Source organism: Erythrolamprus reginae, chromosome 12 (assembly GCF_031021105.1).
Source record: "Erythrolamprus reginae isolate rEryReg1 chromosome 12, rEryReg1.hap1, whole genome shotgun sequence".
NCBI classification, from domain to species: Eukaryota; Metazoa; Chordata; class Lepidosauria; order Squamata; family Dipsadidae; genus Erythrolamprus; species Erythrolamprus reginae.
In genome coordinates, this window is record NC_091961.1 from 32,925,387 (window position 1) to 32,942,078 (window position 16,692).

At 43.5% G+C, this 16,692-nt stretch overlaps 1 protein-coding gene across 7 annotated transcripts in view; it reads left to right on the forward strand.

The window, feature by feature from the left end:
* Positions 1 to 16,692, forward strand: part of NCAM1 (neural cell adhesion molecule 1) — a 158,657-nt gene that overhangs the window by 121,067 nt on the left and 20,898 nt on the right. For all 7 annotated transcript variants that reach the window (XM_070765592.1, XM_070765593.1, XM_070765587.1 and 4 more), the window contains 5 exons: positions 970 to 1,120; positions 1,918 to 2,102; positions 3,179 to 3,275; positions 4,297 to 4,467; positions 7,194 to 7,325. In XM_070765592.1, the coding sequence (XP_070621693.1) occupies positions 970 to 1,120; positions 1,918 to 2,102; positions 3,179 to 3,275; positions 4,297 to 4,467; positions 7,194 to 7,325 (736 nt within the window). The remainder of the gene's footprint in view (positions 1 to 969; positions 1,121 to 1,917; positions 2,103 to 3,178; positions 3,276 to 4,296; positions 4,468 to 7,193; positions 7,326 to 16,692) is intronic.

Here is a 16,692-nt window from a genome sequence, read left to right on the forward strand (position 1 = left end):
TTCTCTGTGTTAGCAGCCAAGGGGATGAAGGAACTGGGTTGGTTTGAAGGCACCTGCATTGCAAACAAATATGTTCAGTTCTGGAGACCTCACCTACAAAAAGATATTGATAAAATTGAACAGGTCCAAAGACGGGCTACAAAACTTGGTGGAAGGTCTCAAGCATAAAACCTATCAGGAAAGACTTAATGAACTCAATCTGTAGAGTCTGGAGGACAGAAGGGAAAGAGGGGACAGGATCAAAACGTTTAAATACGTTAAAGGGTTAAATAGGGTTCAGGAGGGAAGTGTTTTTAATAGGAAAGTGAACACAAGAACAAGGGGACACAATCTGAAGTTAGTTGGGGGAAAGATCAGAAGCAACGTGAGAAAATATTATTTGACTGAAAGAGTAGTAGATGCTTGGAACAAACTTCCAGCAGATGTGGTTGGTCAATCCACAGTAACAGAATGTAAACATGCCTGGGATAAACACATATCCATCCTAAGATAAAATACAGGAAATAGTATAAGGGCAGATTAGATGGACCAGGAGGTCTTTTTCTGCCATCAATCAATCTTCTAAATGGTGGGAAACGAAAGCAAAAGAACGAGAAAAGGGAAACGAGAACCCTGATAGGCTGGACCGTACAGAAGCCGGCCAACCAGGTTTTGTCTGGCTTGAAAAGACAGGAAGGGCAAGAAGCAAGAAGGGGACCAATCAGATCCATTTGGCAGCTTAGCCTGGACCGAGCATCAGCCTGAGTTGGTTGCCAATTCATTGCAATCCGGAATTGGAATTTCTGGAACTGCCAGGACCTGGTGGAATTTCTGGAACTGGCTTATGGAACTGCCAGGACCCTGCAGCTTAGTCTGCAGGGTGGAATTGACCGGCCGAAAGGTTTTTGCTTTGTTGTGTTTTGCATAAACAATTCTTCCAGAGTTCTTGCCGTAGCCGCCTTCTGAGACTTTTCCTCTCTTTCCCGCTAGACCCTCGATGGACGTATCGAAGTCCGCAGCCATGCTCGCGTCTCTTCCCTGACCCTGAAGGACATTCAGTACACCGACGCCGGGGAGTACACCTGCATCGCCAGCAACACCATTGGGCAGGATTCCCAAGTCATGTACCTAGAGGTTCAGTGTAAGTTCAGTCATTCCGCTCTCATTCTGAGTAGAGCCGACTCCTGGCCTTTCCCTCCTTCTCTTGCAACTCATGGGCGGTAGCGGTGATGATTGGCAGAATCAGAGAGCAAGAATCAGAACGGGAAACAGTTGCTCTGAGCTGGAAATGGACTTTCTGGTGATGGACCCTTATGGAACACCTGCAAGACTTGGAGAAGGACAGAATAGAATAGAATGGAATTAGAATAGAATAGAATTAGAATAGAATTAGAATAGAATAAGAATAAGAATAGAATAGAATTAGAATAGAATAGAATTAGAATAGAATAGAATTAGAATAGAACTAGAATTAGAATAGAATTAGAATAGAATAGAATAGAACTAGAATAGAACTAAAATAGAACTAGAATAGAATAGAATTAGAATAGAATTAGAATAGGATAGGATAGAATAGAATAAATAGAATAGAATAGAATTAGAATAGAATAGAATTAGAATAGAATAGAACTAGAATAGAACTAAAAGAGAACTAGAATAGAATTAGAATAGAATTAGAATAGAATAGAATAGAATAGAATGAATAGAATAGAATTAGAGTAGAATAGAATAGAATTAGAATAGAATAGAATAGAATAGAATCTTGAAAGTGGCCAAGGTTGAAGACTCCTCTGATTTAGAGAACGATTAGTTGCCATGGCAGAATTATGCAAACAGTTTGGGTGGAATGTAGGGATGACAAGATGGTGATGGGGGAGATGTTCTTCTCAATGTCTTCTCCTGGAGACTGACTCCCACGTTGCTCCTCCTTGGTTCCAGATGCCCCAAAGCTGCAAGGCCACGTTGCAGTTTACACCTGGGAAGGTAACCCAGCAAACATCACCTGCGAGGTCTTTGCTTACCCCAGCGCTGTCATCTCATGGTTCCGGGATGGGCAGCTTCTGCCCAGCTCCAACTACAGCAACATCCGGATCTACAACACACCGGCGGCCAGCTACCTGGAGGTAAGAGCTGGGAAGTGGGGCTGAATCTGTGTGTGCATAGGAAGATGTGTGGAGGATGGCTATGAAGGATGGACGGACATCACTGAAGTCAAGGAAGCAAGGCAAAGAGGGCATAATTTGCAACCCCATAAGTTTAGGACAGGGGTAGGTGAAGTTGGCTCTTCTATGACATGCGGACTTCAACTCCCAGAATTCTTGAGCTAGCATGCTTGGCTCAGGAATTCTGGGAGTTGAAGTCCACAACTCATAGAAGAGCCAACTTTGCCTACCCCAAGTTTGGGACATTTGTCCCAATGGCCACTTAGCACATGTTTAATTTGCTTTGCACAGTTACTTTGTGTTAGAAGAGTGACATCCAAGGACAATGGAAGTGCCCTTCCCAGCATCCCAGTTTGTGTGTTGTATTTTGTCTCCATCTTTCCAGGCTGATAGTTGGTTCACTCTTGTTCATCCTCCTCCAATAGTTCAATCCGAATAGAGCTGGAAGGGACCTTGGAGGTCTTCTAATCCAGCACCCTGATCAAGCAGGAGAACTTATCCCATTTTACACAACTGTCCAGTCTCTTCTTAAAAACTTCCAGGGATGGAGCACCCACAACTTCTGAAGGCAACTTCTCTTCCACTGGTTAATTGTCCTCACTGTTAGAAATTGCTTGGTTTTGATTATCCCAAAGGTGTTTTTTCAAGAGACAACTGGACTTTCTAGTTTTGCTTTGAAGACATTTCCCTTCTCATCTAAGAAACTTCTCTCCATAGACATTGGTTTTGATTAGTTATTTAAGTTAATAGGTATCTCCCCATCTCTTTCCACAAATTCTATAAATTTGATGCGTGGGAAAATGTATCTTCCTTCCTTCTCTTCCGACTCTGTTCCTAATCATCTTCACTGACCAGTTCTGGTAGCCTGAGAATGGCCAGATTTCCCATTGCCTACCTATTTTCTGTGGGTCGCGTGGACTCGGAAAGTCCTTAAACCGTCTTCTTTTCTAATTGACCAAATCCAAAATGCTTCCCTGGTTTTTCATCCTAAGAAGCATTCTTTTCCAACTTACCTGATCAATCTCCTTTTTCTTCAGGTGACTCCATATTCAGAAAATGATTTCGGGAATTATAACTGCACAGCAGCCAACCGGATTGGCCAGGAATCTTCCGAGTTCATCCTTGTGCAAGCAGGTTTGTTTGGACTGGGTTTTCTGTTTCTTTGGAATAAACCAGGGGCTTCCAGGCTTGGTGTCAATGTTCCAAGTAATGTCACCCATTGAAAGCAGAACTCCGAGGCAGACACATTCCTCAAGGATACATCCTCATCCTATTGGCACAACTGGTGAAAGCTGACTCTGAAAGTTCCCTTGGTTTTCACCTAATTAAAAAGTCATCAGTCACATTGTCCAATAGACGTGCTGGCTGATTGCTTGGTTACTCTACTCCTCCTCTTCCAAGCCAACTGTTGAAATGTCCTTGGTTCCCACAGGAAAACCTTTTGTTTTGACTACAAACCTCCAGTTATTGATTGATTGATTGATTGATTGGATTTGTATGCGGCCCCTCTCCGAGGACTCGGGGCGGCTCACAATGTATCAAACAAAAACAGTCTACAGTATAAACATCTAAAATGCAATTAATACAAGTATTCTAAAACCCTGGAACATTAAAAATCATTCATTCACATTCCAACAACAAACATACATCACACTCGTCGGCCAGAGGCTAGGATCTAGTGACACCCAAGCCTGGCGGCGTAGTTGGGTTTTCAAGTTCTTACAGAAGTCGAGGAGGGTGGGGGCAGTATGAATCTCTGGGGGGAGCTGATTCCAGAGCCCCCACACACAAAGAAGGCTCTTCCCCGGAATCCTGCCAAGCGACATTGTCTAGTTGATGGGACCTGGAGAAGGCCGACAGGAGGCGGTCTTACTAGTAATCTGATCCGATGCCATGTAGGGCTTTATAAAAGATATATATACATTATATTTTCCTCCCTCCTTGTCTTGTGGCAACCCTTGAGCCACAAAAATGGCCTTAGCCATATTCTCTTCAGGGTTGACCCTTGGCAACTTTAAAGAGTTGTGGACGTCAACTCCCAGAATTTCCCAGCCAACGTGCCAACATATCCCAAGCTCCCTTGGCTACTGATGGATACAAATCTCCCCCTAGCCTATGCCTGACCTTTTTTTTTTCCTGATTCCTTCCTCTGCAGACACCCCTTCTGCGCCTTCCATTGAGAGAGTGGAGCCCTACTCCAGCACAGCCCAGATCAGTTTTGATGAACCGGAGGCCACTGGGGGTGTCCCCATCCTGTGGTATAAGGCTGAGTGGCGAGTCATGGGGGAAGAAGACTGGCACACCAGAATCTATGATGCCAAGGAAGGTGAGTTGTCTTCCAGTTATCACTTACTTACTTGTTTGTTTCTAAACCGCCCATCTTCCCTCAAGGTAACTCTGGAGAGGGCTTACAGTCTTAAAGGATAAAAACTTACTGTATTTTTCAGAGTATAAGATGCACCTTAGTTTTTTTGGGAGGAATCTGCTTACCAGGTATTCATCTGGCTAGCCTCCTTAGTCTGGTCAGCTTCAGCACATTATTTTATCCCCTGGTTAGGGCTTTAAAAAAACCTTATTCGAGAGAGTAACAATGAAAGAGCTAGCAAGCCAGTAAGAGCTGGGGACATCATTAGCACCTGGAAAGAAACATTCGGAACAAATAAAGCAATGAAAAAACCCTGCAAAGGCTTAGGGCTTGGAAAACATTTTTCGCAAAGAGTAACAATGAAAGAGCTAGCAAGTCAGTAAGAGCTGGGAACATCATTAGCACCTGGAAAGAAACATTCGGAACAAATAAAGCAATGAAAAAACCCTGCAAAGACTTAGGGCTTGGAAAACTTTCTTCGCAAAGAGTAACAATGAAAGAGCTTGCAAGCCAATAACATCAGGGAACATTGTTAGGACCTGGTTAGTGCTGGAAAGAAACTTATTCAGAGGAAGTTAGAGCAATGAAAAAAACTGGAAAGACTTAGGGCTTGGAAAACATTCTTCGCAGAGAGTAACAAAGAAAGAGCTTGCAAGCCAATAACAGCAGGGAACATTGTTAGCACTTGATTAGGGCTGGAAAGAAACTTATTCAGAGCAAGTTAGAGCAATGAAAAAAACAGGCAAAGACTTAGGGCTTGGAAAACATTCTTTGCAGAGAGTAACAATGAAAGAGCCTGCAAGGTAAAAGCTGGGAAGATTGTAATCACCTTGTGATGGCTGAAAAAAAGGCTACATTCAGAGTATAAGACGCACCCAAATTATCAGCCTCTTTTAGGGAGGAAAAAGGTGCATCTTATACTCCAAAAAATACGGTGTATAAAATAAAAACAGAAATAAAAGATGAAATACTGCAGCGGAATGAAAAGATGGGGTGGGCGGAAGCAGGAAAGGGGCAACCTTGCAAATTTTCCACCCTGGTTGATAAGTGAGGTCTGTTTTCATCCTTTTATTGGTCGTATTTACAACTTTTCTCTTCCCCTTCCCCCAAACATGAAAGCGGAACCAACAATCTGAAAACATTAATTCCTAAATGTCACCGCAATAAAGCAACGAGGAAGAAACAGCAGCGACTCCAAAAATAACTCCCAAGCTCTGTTGATGTTCTTCTAAGAAGCACATCATTTCTCCCCAAAACGAATGCTGACCTTTCATTGGGAAACAAAGCCTAGGTCCACCTACAGGAAATGTCTTCAGCCTAAATCAAAGTTGGATGGATTCCTGGGGATTCATGCAAATGAAGGGTCAGTCATCCAGGCTGAAAGCATCTCAAAAAGGGAAAACGGTGGCAAATGGACCACCGTTTATTTAAACGAGATGTTTTGTTACTCATTCAAGCAGGGGTGGGCTACTGCCCGGATGGGGGGGGGAACGCAGTGGGGTAGCGAAAATCGAGCTCCACCCCAGAGCCCCCAATTTGCACCGAAAGATGTTGCAAGCAAATGCAGGGCGTCCGGCCTAATCCACGACCACAGTGTGGTAGTAAAACCTTTGGTAACCCTTCACTGCATTCAAGCAACGTCTTCAGTCAAAATGAAAATCAGTTGCCACGATTTGACCTTTTCAGATACTTTTGGCCTGGATGGTTGAACTGTCATGTACATGTTTGTTTGTTTGTTTGTTTGTTTGTTTATTTGTTTCTTCGGAGAGGGGCCGCATACAAATCTAATAAATTGAATTGAATTGAATTGAATATTTATTTATTTATTCATTCATTCATTCAATTTTTATGCCGCCCTTCTCCTTAGACTCAGGGCGGCTTACAACCTGTTAGCAATAGTACTTTTTCACAGAGCCAGCCTATTGCCCCCACAATCCGGGTCCTCATTTGACCCACCTCGGAAGGATGGAAGGCTGAGTCGACCTTGAGCTGGTGATGAGATTTGAACTGTTGACCTACAGATCTACAGTCAGCTTCAGTGTCCTGCAGTATAGCACCTTACCTGCTGCGCCACCCCGGCTCATGTTGCTGGTTCATTTTGGGGAGAAACCTCTTGCAGTCTGTATGGCAAGAGCTGGTTCTTCCTGGTGACTCTCGGACTGTCTGCCGACCCCAGTGATGGCGAACCTATGGCACGGGGGCCACAGGTGGCACGTGGAGCCATATCTGCTGGCACACGAGCCATTGCCCTAGCTCAGCTCCAACGTGCATGTGTGTGCCGGCCAGCTGATTTTTGGTTCACCCAGAGGCTCTTGGGAGGGTGTTTTTGGCTTCCAGAGAGCCTCCAGGGGGATAGGGAAGGGCGGTTTTACCTTCCTTCAGCTCCAGGGAAGACTTTGGAGCCTGGGGAAGGTGAAACATGAGCCTACTGGGCCCACCAGAAGTTGGGAAACAGGGCGTTTCCGGCCTCCTGAGAGCCACCGGGGGAGCAGGGGGTGCTGTTTTTGCCCTCCTGAGGCATTGAACTATGGGTGTGGGCACTTACACATGCACGATAGTGCACGCACATTATCTTTTGGCACCCCAAGAAAAAAAGGTTCGCCATCACTGCCCCACCCAAATCCCCATTTGGACTGAAGGCGTTACTTGGATCAGTGAGTGAAATGTCTCCGTCTCTCCTGCCACAGCCAACACCGAGGGCATCTTCACGGTCATCGGCTTGAAGCCAGAGACCATGTACGCCATCCGACTGACGGCCATCAACGGCAAAGGCACCGGAGAGATCAGCTCCCTCTCCGACTTCAAGACCCAGCCAGTCCGTAAGTAAAATGCCCGACTCCTCCCGTCTTCCCCTGCTTGGCAACCTCAGCCCTTTCTCCGGCCAACTGCCCATCCTTCACCTCTCACCTGGTCCTCCTCCATGCCCCTGAGTTGGAACCTTCTTTTCCGTTTCCTCTTCCAAGAATCTTTGTGGTTGTTGTGGTGGTTGTTGTTGTTCAGATCCTGTTGTTGAGTTGTGAGAATTGTAGAGCGCACACTATCAGCCGTTAGGATCGTATTACTATTACACTGGAATAGAAATAGGAATAGAATAGAATAGGGAATAGAATAGAATAGAATAGAAATTCTTTCTTGGCCAAGTGTGATTGGACACAAGGGATTTGTCTTTGGTGCAGATGCTCTCAGTGTCCATAAAAGAAAAAGAGATATTTGTCAAGAATCAAAATGAATAGAATAGAATTACAATAGAATAGAATAGAATAGAATTAGACTAGACTAGACTAGAATACAATTAGAATAGAATAGAATAGAATAGAATTATTTCTTGGCCAAGTGTGATTGGACACACAAGGAATTTGTCTTTGGTGCAGATGCTCTCAGTGTCCATAAAAGAAAAAGAGACATTTGTCAAGAATCAAATAGAATAGAATAGAATTACAATAGAATAGAATAGAATAGAATAGAATTAGACTAGACTAGACTAGAATACAATTAGAATAGAATAGAATAGAATTATTTCTTGGCCAAGTGTGATTGGACACACAAGGAATTTGTCTTTGGTGCAGATGCTCTCAGTGTCCATAAAAGAAAAAGAGACATTTGTCAAGAATCAAATTGAATAGAATAGAATTACAATAGAATAGAATAGAATTAGAATAGAATAGAATAGAATTAGAATAGAATAGAATAGAATAGAATAGAATTCTTTCTTGGCCAAGTGTGATTGGACACACAAGGAATTTGTCTTTGGTGCAGATGCTCTCAGTGTCCATAAAAGAAAAAGAGACATTTGTCAAGAATCAAATTGAATAGAATAGAATTACAGTAGAATAGAATAGAATAGAATAGAATTAGAATAGAATAGAATTAGAATAGAATAGAATAGAATAGAATTCTTTCTTGGCCAAGTGTGATTGGACACACAAGGAATTTGTCTTTGGTGCAGATGCTCTCAGTGTCCATAAAAGAAAAAGAGACATTTGTCAAGAATCAAATAGAATAGAATAGGATAGAATAGGATAGAATAGAATTCTTTCTTGCCCAAGTGTGATTGGACACCGAAGGAATTTGTCTTTGGTGCATATGCTCTCAGTGTACATAAAAGAAAAAGATACGTTTGTCAAGAATCATGTGGTACAACACTTAACGATTGTCCTAGGAGTCAAATAAGCAATGAAGAAACAATATTAATAAAAATCTTAGGATACAAGCAACAAGTTACCGTCATACAGTCCTAAGTGGGAGGAAAAGGATGATAGGAATGATGAGAAAAAACTAGTAGAAATAGAAGTGCAGATGTAGTAAATAGTTTGACAGCGGGGAGGGAATCATTTGTTTAGCCGAGTGAGGGCATTCAGGGAAAAAACCCTGTCTTTGTGTCTAGTTGTCTTGGTGTGCAGTGCTCTGTAGCGACGTTTTGAGGGTCGGAGTTGAGACAGTTTAGGTCCAGGATTGTGAGGGTGTCAGTCAATATTTTCACAGTGGTTGGCATAAGAGTGTTCTGTCTGGGTTTTCCCAGACCTCCACACCCACTGAAAAAACAGCCAGACACTCTGGTAAAATCCAAAAGTAATTTATAGCAGGAAAAAATAAGCACAAAGGAAAACCTGTCTTCACAGCAGACAGGTTACAATACTTTACAACAGGGTCCTGATGTCCAGTCAATTCCAAAAGCTTCTTGCTGGCACACCCCCCCAAGGTTTCAAGAGTCCAAGGCACAAACCAGGATTGTAGCCACCAAAGTTCACAGACAGGTCTCACGAATCTCCAAGATAAAACTCCACAAGCCAGGAAGGGTGGGGCCGCCTTTTATCCTTTCCCAAGAGCACCACACCCAAACCCAGCTGTGACCTCTAATGCTGGAAATATCTAGCCAATTGCGTTCTTCTCTCGTTAGCTCTCCTCTGTCGCATATCTATGAAGTCACTAGCATCTTCCCCCAGGGAATCCAGGCTGCTTGCTGGGGAGAGCTCCCCCTGGTGGAACTCTGGCTGTCCTTCATCTTCAGCCTGGAATTCAGCTTCGTCGTCAGTCTGCCCCTCCTGGTCCTCAGCCTCTGAGCTGGACACCGACAGCAAATCAGCCATTCCCGGAGGGGTCCCAGGCTGAACCACAACAAAGAGATTAGAAGAATCTAAAGAAAATAAAACCCCACCAATTTGGCCTTCGAGCTTTTATTCTCTTGGCTCGAAGGCTACAGATAGTTCTTGACTTATGGCCACAACTGAACCTGAAATTTGATTGCTGAGCCAGACATTTGCTCAGTGAGTTTTGCTCTGTTTTACAACCCAGCTTGCCACAGTCGTTGAGCGAATCACTCCAGTTCTAAAGTGAATCTGCCTTCCTGAGTCTTCGGAGAGGGGCGGCATACAAATCTAATAAATTATTATTATTATTATTATTATTATTATTATTAAATTATTAATTATTATTCCCCACTGAGTTTGCAAAAGGGGATCCTATGATCCCAGCATGCTACAACCATCTTAAATATGAGTCAGTTGCCAATATCCCAATTTTGATCAAATAACCACGGCTGCAGCAGTTGTTTGGTGTGAAAAAATGTTATTTTTTTCAGTGCCCTTATAAATTTCGAATTCATTCAAATGATTGAATGGTTGTAAGCCAAAGAACTACCTGTCAAGCAGTTTTGCAAAAAAATACCTCGTTTGGAGAGGTTTTCTTGTGGCAAAGAATTTATTTTTACTTTTCCACTCCAAATACATACGCAAATTTACATACCATCAATCCTAAATCACATTACACTAATTCGTCTTTTTAAATTCGGTATTCACAATCCATCAGGTGCTGCCTCCTTTACATTTAACATCTGGATAAAATATAATTACTCAAATTTCTTATATGCATTTAAAAAGCTGTTAGCTAATGCACTTTTTTGGCTGTTTCTTTTCTAATCACATCACATCCAATACATTTAGGCATCTCCATTTATCCTTAATAACATTTTCATGTATATTTCTTAACCCCACTTTTATAGTAATTGCCCATTACCAGAAAGAAAGAGAGAGAGAGAGAGAGAGAGAGAGAGGGAGAGAGAAAGCAAATATTCCTTTTCATATCAACTAAATCCTAAATTTCGAACTGTTACTGGGATCAAGATTATATCAATTCAAGGGGGAAAGTCCAAATACTTTATTATATATGTCCCAATAAGCCTAATTAATGAAAGTTCCTTTTGGTAGGTAAATTAAAAAAGAAAAGAAAAAAAGGAGAAAGAGGGAAAAAAATGAAAAGAAAAAAAGATATGTTTGCTTTGGAAAATCAAGCTTGGGTGAACAATGCAGTCAGGCAGTAGGGAAAGCGAGTAGAATGCTTGGCTGCATAGCTAGAGGTATCACAAGCAGGAAGAGGGAGATTGTGATCCCGCTGTATAAAGCGCTGGTGAGACCACATTTGAAATAATACTCTGTCCAGTTCTGGAGACCTCACCTACAAAAAGAGATTGACAAAATTGAAGGGGTCCAAAGACGGGCTACAAGAATGGTGGAAGGTCTTAAGCACAAAAACTATCAGGAAAGACTTCACGAACTCCATCTGTATAGTCTGGAGGACAGAAGAAAAAGGGGGGACATGATCAAAACATTTAAATAGGTTAAAGGGCTCAATAAGGTTCAGGAGGGAAGTGTTTTTAATAGGAAAGTGAACACAAGAGCAAGGGGACACAATCTGAGGTTAGTTGGGAGGAAAGATCAGAAGCAACGTGAAAAAATATGATTTGACTGAAAGAGTCATAGATGCTTGGAACAAACTCCCAGCAGACGTGGTTGGTCAATCCACAGGAACTGTATGTAAACATGCCTGGGATAAACATAGATCCATCCTAAGATAAAATACAGGGAACAGTATAAGGGCAGACTAGATGGACCAGGAGGTCTTTTTCTGCCGTCAATCTGCTTCTCTGTTTCTCAGCTTCAGGCGAGAGAGGGCGAGATCTCTCTCCCACGGTGCTTGGGGAGAAAAACCCCGGCCGCTTAGTCCTGTCCCATCCTGCATCCGTCGATAGATTTAGCAGCTTCTGCAAGCTCACTTAATTGGCTTTTAAAGCCACCTAAGCTTCCGCCGCAGCTTTACGGCAGTAAATTCAGGCAGGTTTAAGTAGGAGATCTTCATTGTTTCATCCGGCCTGAATTCCCCATCAATTTGTTCCTGGAAACGGCTGCTGACCCAGCGATATATAGAAGCAGGCACGAAGCACCCTGGCTGGCAAGTGCAACTCGGTCCAGGACGACATGAAAATGTCTGCTTTGCAAAGAGCACGCATGAAGGAGCTGCCTCCCATTCACGTTTTATATGCTCCAGGACACCCCCCCCCAACACACACACACACACACACACACACACACACACACACACACTGTCTAACTCTGGCAGAGCAGCAGGTGCAGGGTGAGGACGGGAAGCCCAAGGGCCCTGTCGATGTATTTTCCCCATAGAATAGAATAGAATAGAATAGAAACAGAAACATAGAAACATAGAAGATTGACGGCAGAAAAAGACCTCATGGTCCATCTAGTCTGCCCTTATATTTATTTATTTATTGTTAGAGTTGAAAGGGACCATGAAGGCCATTGAGTTCAACCCCCTGCCCAAGCAGGAACCCTATAGTACACCAGTCAAGTGGCAGTTCAATCTTCTCTTAAAAATGTCCAGAGTGTTGGAGTTCACAACGTCCGCTGGTAGGTTGTTCCATTGGTTGATTGCTCTGACCGTCAGGAAGTTCCTCCTTATCTCCATGTTGAATCTCTCCTTGGTCAGCTTCCAGCTGTTGTTCCTCATCCGGCCCTCTGGTGCCCTGGAGAATAAAGTGATCCCCTCCTCTCTGTGACATCCCCTCGTATACTTGTAGACTGTTATCATGTCCGCTCTGGCCCTCCTTTTCTCTAGGCTATCCATGCCCAGTTCCCTCAGTGTCTCTTCGTAAGTCTTGGTTTCCAATCCCTTAATCATCTTGGTTGCTCTTTTTTGCACCTTCTCCAGAGTTTCAATGTCTCTTTTGAAGTGTGGTGACCAGAACTGAATACAGTACTCCAGGTGTGGTCGGACCAGGGCATAGTAGAGTGGTATTAAGACTCCCCTGGTCTTGGAATGTATTCCTAATATGATATTAGGAATCCTGGTTCTTTATTAACAATAGCTGAAGATCAGTCTAGGTGTGGTCGGACCAGGGCATATATTATTTCCTGTATTTTATCTTAGGATGGATAGATGTTTATCCCAGGCATGTTTACATTCAGTTACTGTGAATAGAATAGAATAGAATAGAATTCTTTAATGACCAAGTGTGATTTCACACCCAAGGAATTTGTCTTTGGTGCAGAGGGAGTCCAGCTATTCGCCAAAGCACCTGAGGGTAGAACAAGAAGCAATGGTTGGAAACTAAACAAGGAGAGGAGCAACTTAGAACCAAGGAGACCTTTCCTGACAATTGCAAACTCTTCAGCTGCAGGATAAAGTCCCCTTCCCTCTTTCCTAAAATAAATAAATAAAATGCTGTCAAAGGGCCAGATGGAAGCCATGAAGCAATATATATTTCATTAGGTTCTACTGATTGCAGTTTGAGAGAGACCGAGAGAGAGAGAGAGGGAACGTTTGCGGTGAAAGATTTCTCGGGTTCCTTGTGATTGAGCTGTTAACCTTTTGAATGTAATTGCCAGGATGTTATTACCTGAATTTTTTCAGGGAAATTAAATGAGAGAGAGAGAGAGAGAAGGGATGAGAGTAAAATTTCATCAATGGAAGGCACCCGAAAATAGAAACCCTGGTTTTAATGTCGTGATCAGCTTATACTGCTTCTTCGGGGATTAAATTAAAAAAAGATTGAGAAGGGAAGACGCAGAACGACCGTGAATGGCTCCTAAATCCCATCTCGGATAATATATATATATATTAAAGAAAACTTCCAGAAGCTTTTGAGAGGTGGAACCTTAAGCCGTGCAATCGCGCTTCCTTGATGCTTTTGTTGCCAAGATTTTTGGAAGAAAATCTTGTTCAACAGCGAAACGGAATCCGGCGACGTAGATTTGGGTCGTCCTCTCATTTTATAGGCAGGTGGGCCCTAAAGTTGAGACAGGAAGAAGTATCTGAATTCAGGTGAGTTCGGATGGATTTAGAGCCAGGGTTAGGGCAGTGGTTCTCAACCTGTGGGTCGGGACCCCTTTGGGGGTTGAACGACCCTTACATAGAGGTCGCCTGAGAACATCGGAAAAGACATACAGTGATACCTCGTCTTACAAACTTAAATGGTTCCGGGACGAGGTTCTTAAGGTGAAAAGTTTGTAAGACGAAACAATGTTTCCCATAGGAATCAATGGAAAAGCAATTAATGCGTGCAAGCCCAAAATTCACCCCTTTTGACAGCCGAAGCGCCCGTTTTTGCGCTGCAGGGATTGCCCTGAGGCTCCCCTCCATGAGAAACCCCAACTCCGTACCTCTGTGTTTTTGCGATGCTGCGATTTGGCTGAGGCTCCCCTCGCTGGGAAACCCCACCTCTGGACTTCCGTTGCCAGCGAAGCGCCCATTTTTGCGCTGCTGGGATTCCCCTGCCGGGATTCCCCTGCAGCATCGCAAAAACACGGAAGTCTGGAGGTGGGGTTTCCCATGGACAGGAGCCTCAGGGAATCCCAGCAGCACAAAAACGGGCGCTTCGCTGGCAACGGAAGTCTGGAGGCGGGGCACCCCAGCGGCGGCGGTGGGTTTGTAAGGTGAAAATAGTTTGTAAGAAGAGGCAAAAGAATCTTAAACCCCGGGTTTGTATCTCGAAAAGTTTGTATGATGAGGCGTTTGTAAGACGAAGTATCACTGTATTTCCGATGCTCTTAGGAAGCGAAACACCGCTCCTCTATGTGTCTCCCACATACAAATAAAGTACTGCAAATATATGTGTGTGTGTGTCCTTCAGAGGGACCGATTCCCATCATCCCCAGGGCAGGGGGGGCTCACACACACTACTGGGAAGGTGGGGGCACCAGCTTGAGTAAAGCTGTTGCAACCTTGACGCCCGCAGTCGGTCTTTGCATGGCAAACCCCAGAGGGCAAAGTTTCTCTCCCTTTGTCTCCCTCCTCCTCTTCCTCATTAGTCCTTGTCTCTCTTTCTCCCCTCTGCCTTTTATTTCCCTTCATCATTTATCTTCCCAGCAGGCTTCGCCTTTATGTGTCTTTATCTATCTATCCCTCACGTTGCCACGGCAACGCAGCATCCCCATCAAATCTGAAAACGCAGAGCCAGATTGAGAGGAGCAGAACGGCTTCCTTCTCTTCTCTTGCCCCCCTTGGCCATCCCAGCCATTTCGGGGGTCCCCTTCGATCACGGGGTCTCTGATGCCTCAGTTGGCCAGCAGATGTAGACCAGATTTATTTATTAATTCATTTATTGATTACATTTGTATTCCGCCCACTCCCAAAGGACTCCGGGCTGGCTTACAACAATAAAAAGACAATGTAAAAACAATTTAAAACCCTGTTACGTACAATCATACATAAAGCCTGCAAAGACTTAGGGCTTGGAAAACCTCTTTTAGGGAGGAAACAGATGTGTCTTGTACACCAAAAAATATGGTAATTAACTACAGAGGGTTTGTCCTGTTTGAGAGCCAGATCAGAACAGACTACAGTGTTCCCTCGATTTCCGCGGGGGATGCGTTCCGAGACCGCCCGCAAAAGTCGAATTTCCGCGAAGTAGAGATGCGGAAGTAAATACACCAGTTTTGGGTATGGATAGTATCACAAGCCATCTCTTAACACTTTAAACCCTTAAATTACCATTTCCCATTCCCTTAACAACCATTTACTCACCATTATTACTGGTACTCACCATTGAATATGACACTTAGTGATCCTGATATTTATACACATAATTATTTGTTAACAATAATTTTTTTAAAAAATTTATTTGCGAAAATTATTAGTTTGGCGATGACATATGACGTCATTGGGTGGGAAAAACCATGGTATAGGGGAAAAAACCACGAAGTATTTTTTTAATTAATATTTTTTGAAAAACCGTGGTATAGGCTATTCGTGAAGTTTGAACCTGCGAAAATCGAGGGAACACTGTATAGTTAGATAAGGAAGGGTTTTGGAGAGTTCTAGTGCCATGATCCAAAGAGTCCGAGGATGAAGGACTGAAAAGACCTTGCAGGTGAAATTCTTGGACATAGTTTCTAATGGCTGGCCTTTGAAATGTTTGAATTATGGTGGTGTAAAAGTCCTCCATCAACAACTGCAGTGTGCAAGTTAAGTCATAGGGGAGAAAGTGGCTTGATGGTTGTTCGTATGTCTCGGTGCAGCTAGGCTACGAGACCTTCGACATACGCGGAGCAGAGTTCAGGTGGATGTGTGATACAGCCAGTAACAACACAGACTTAGTATGCTAAACAAGTATTATTTACATGTCTACATATCTACAAGCACAAAGCAGAAATAATCAACAAACCGCATATAGCAGCACGAAGCAGAATATACTCCCACCTCAACGTAAAAGGCAAAAAGGTGAATGAGCTATCCAGCATCATCGACAGGAGAGAGTGCTGGCGCCCTCTTATGGCGAACCAGCCAAAGTCCTTAAAGAGATATTGCAACTGCAAAAATACAAACTACAATTGGTAGTTTAACATATATGGCAACCACAAATACCGTTTGTACCACATAGTAACAATGATGCTGTACTGGAATATCTTTAAATGATGGGACAAGGAGGCACTTGGGGCGTCTACCTTCACTGCTGTCCAAACCGGGGGAAAGACCTTTGGACACACGGTGTGAGCCCCGAGTGCTTGGGAATTTCCACGTAGAGCGGAATTCTTGATTGAGCCTTTGAGAGTCTTTGCTCAGCCCCGAAGACTCGACCCATCGTAATGGGATTGTTACGGTTGGCCTGGTGCACCGATGCTAGAAACCTGGATCCCACCTCTAGACCCTCTCCGTTCAGCTTCCTGCTTACACATCTAGCAGAGTGGGAAGGGTTTTTTGGTAGGGGCGGATTCTGTGGGTTTTCCTTTGTTTTTCTATTCTTACAGAGAAGAGGAGACACCCAAAGGAAGGCAGCCCCACTGCATTTGCCTTAAATTTTAGAAGCTGACTGACTTCTTTGCAGTGTCCTTTTGGATGAATGACTTGTTGCTCTATTAAAACAATGTTCCTACTTTCCTTTCCTTTCCTTCCCTTCTT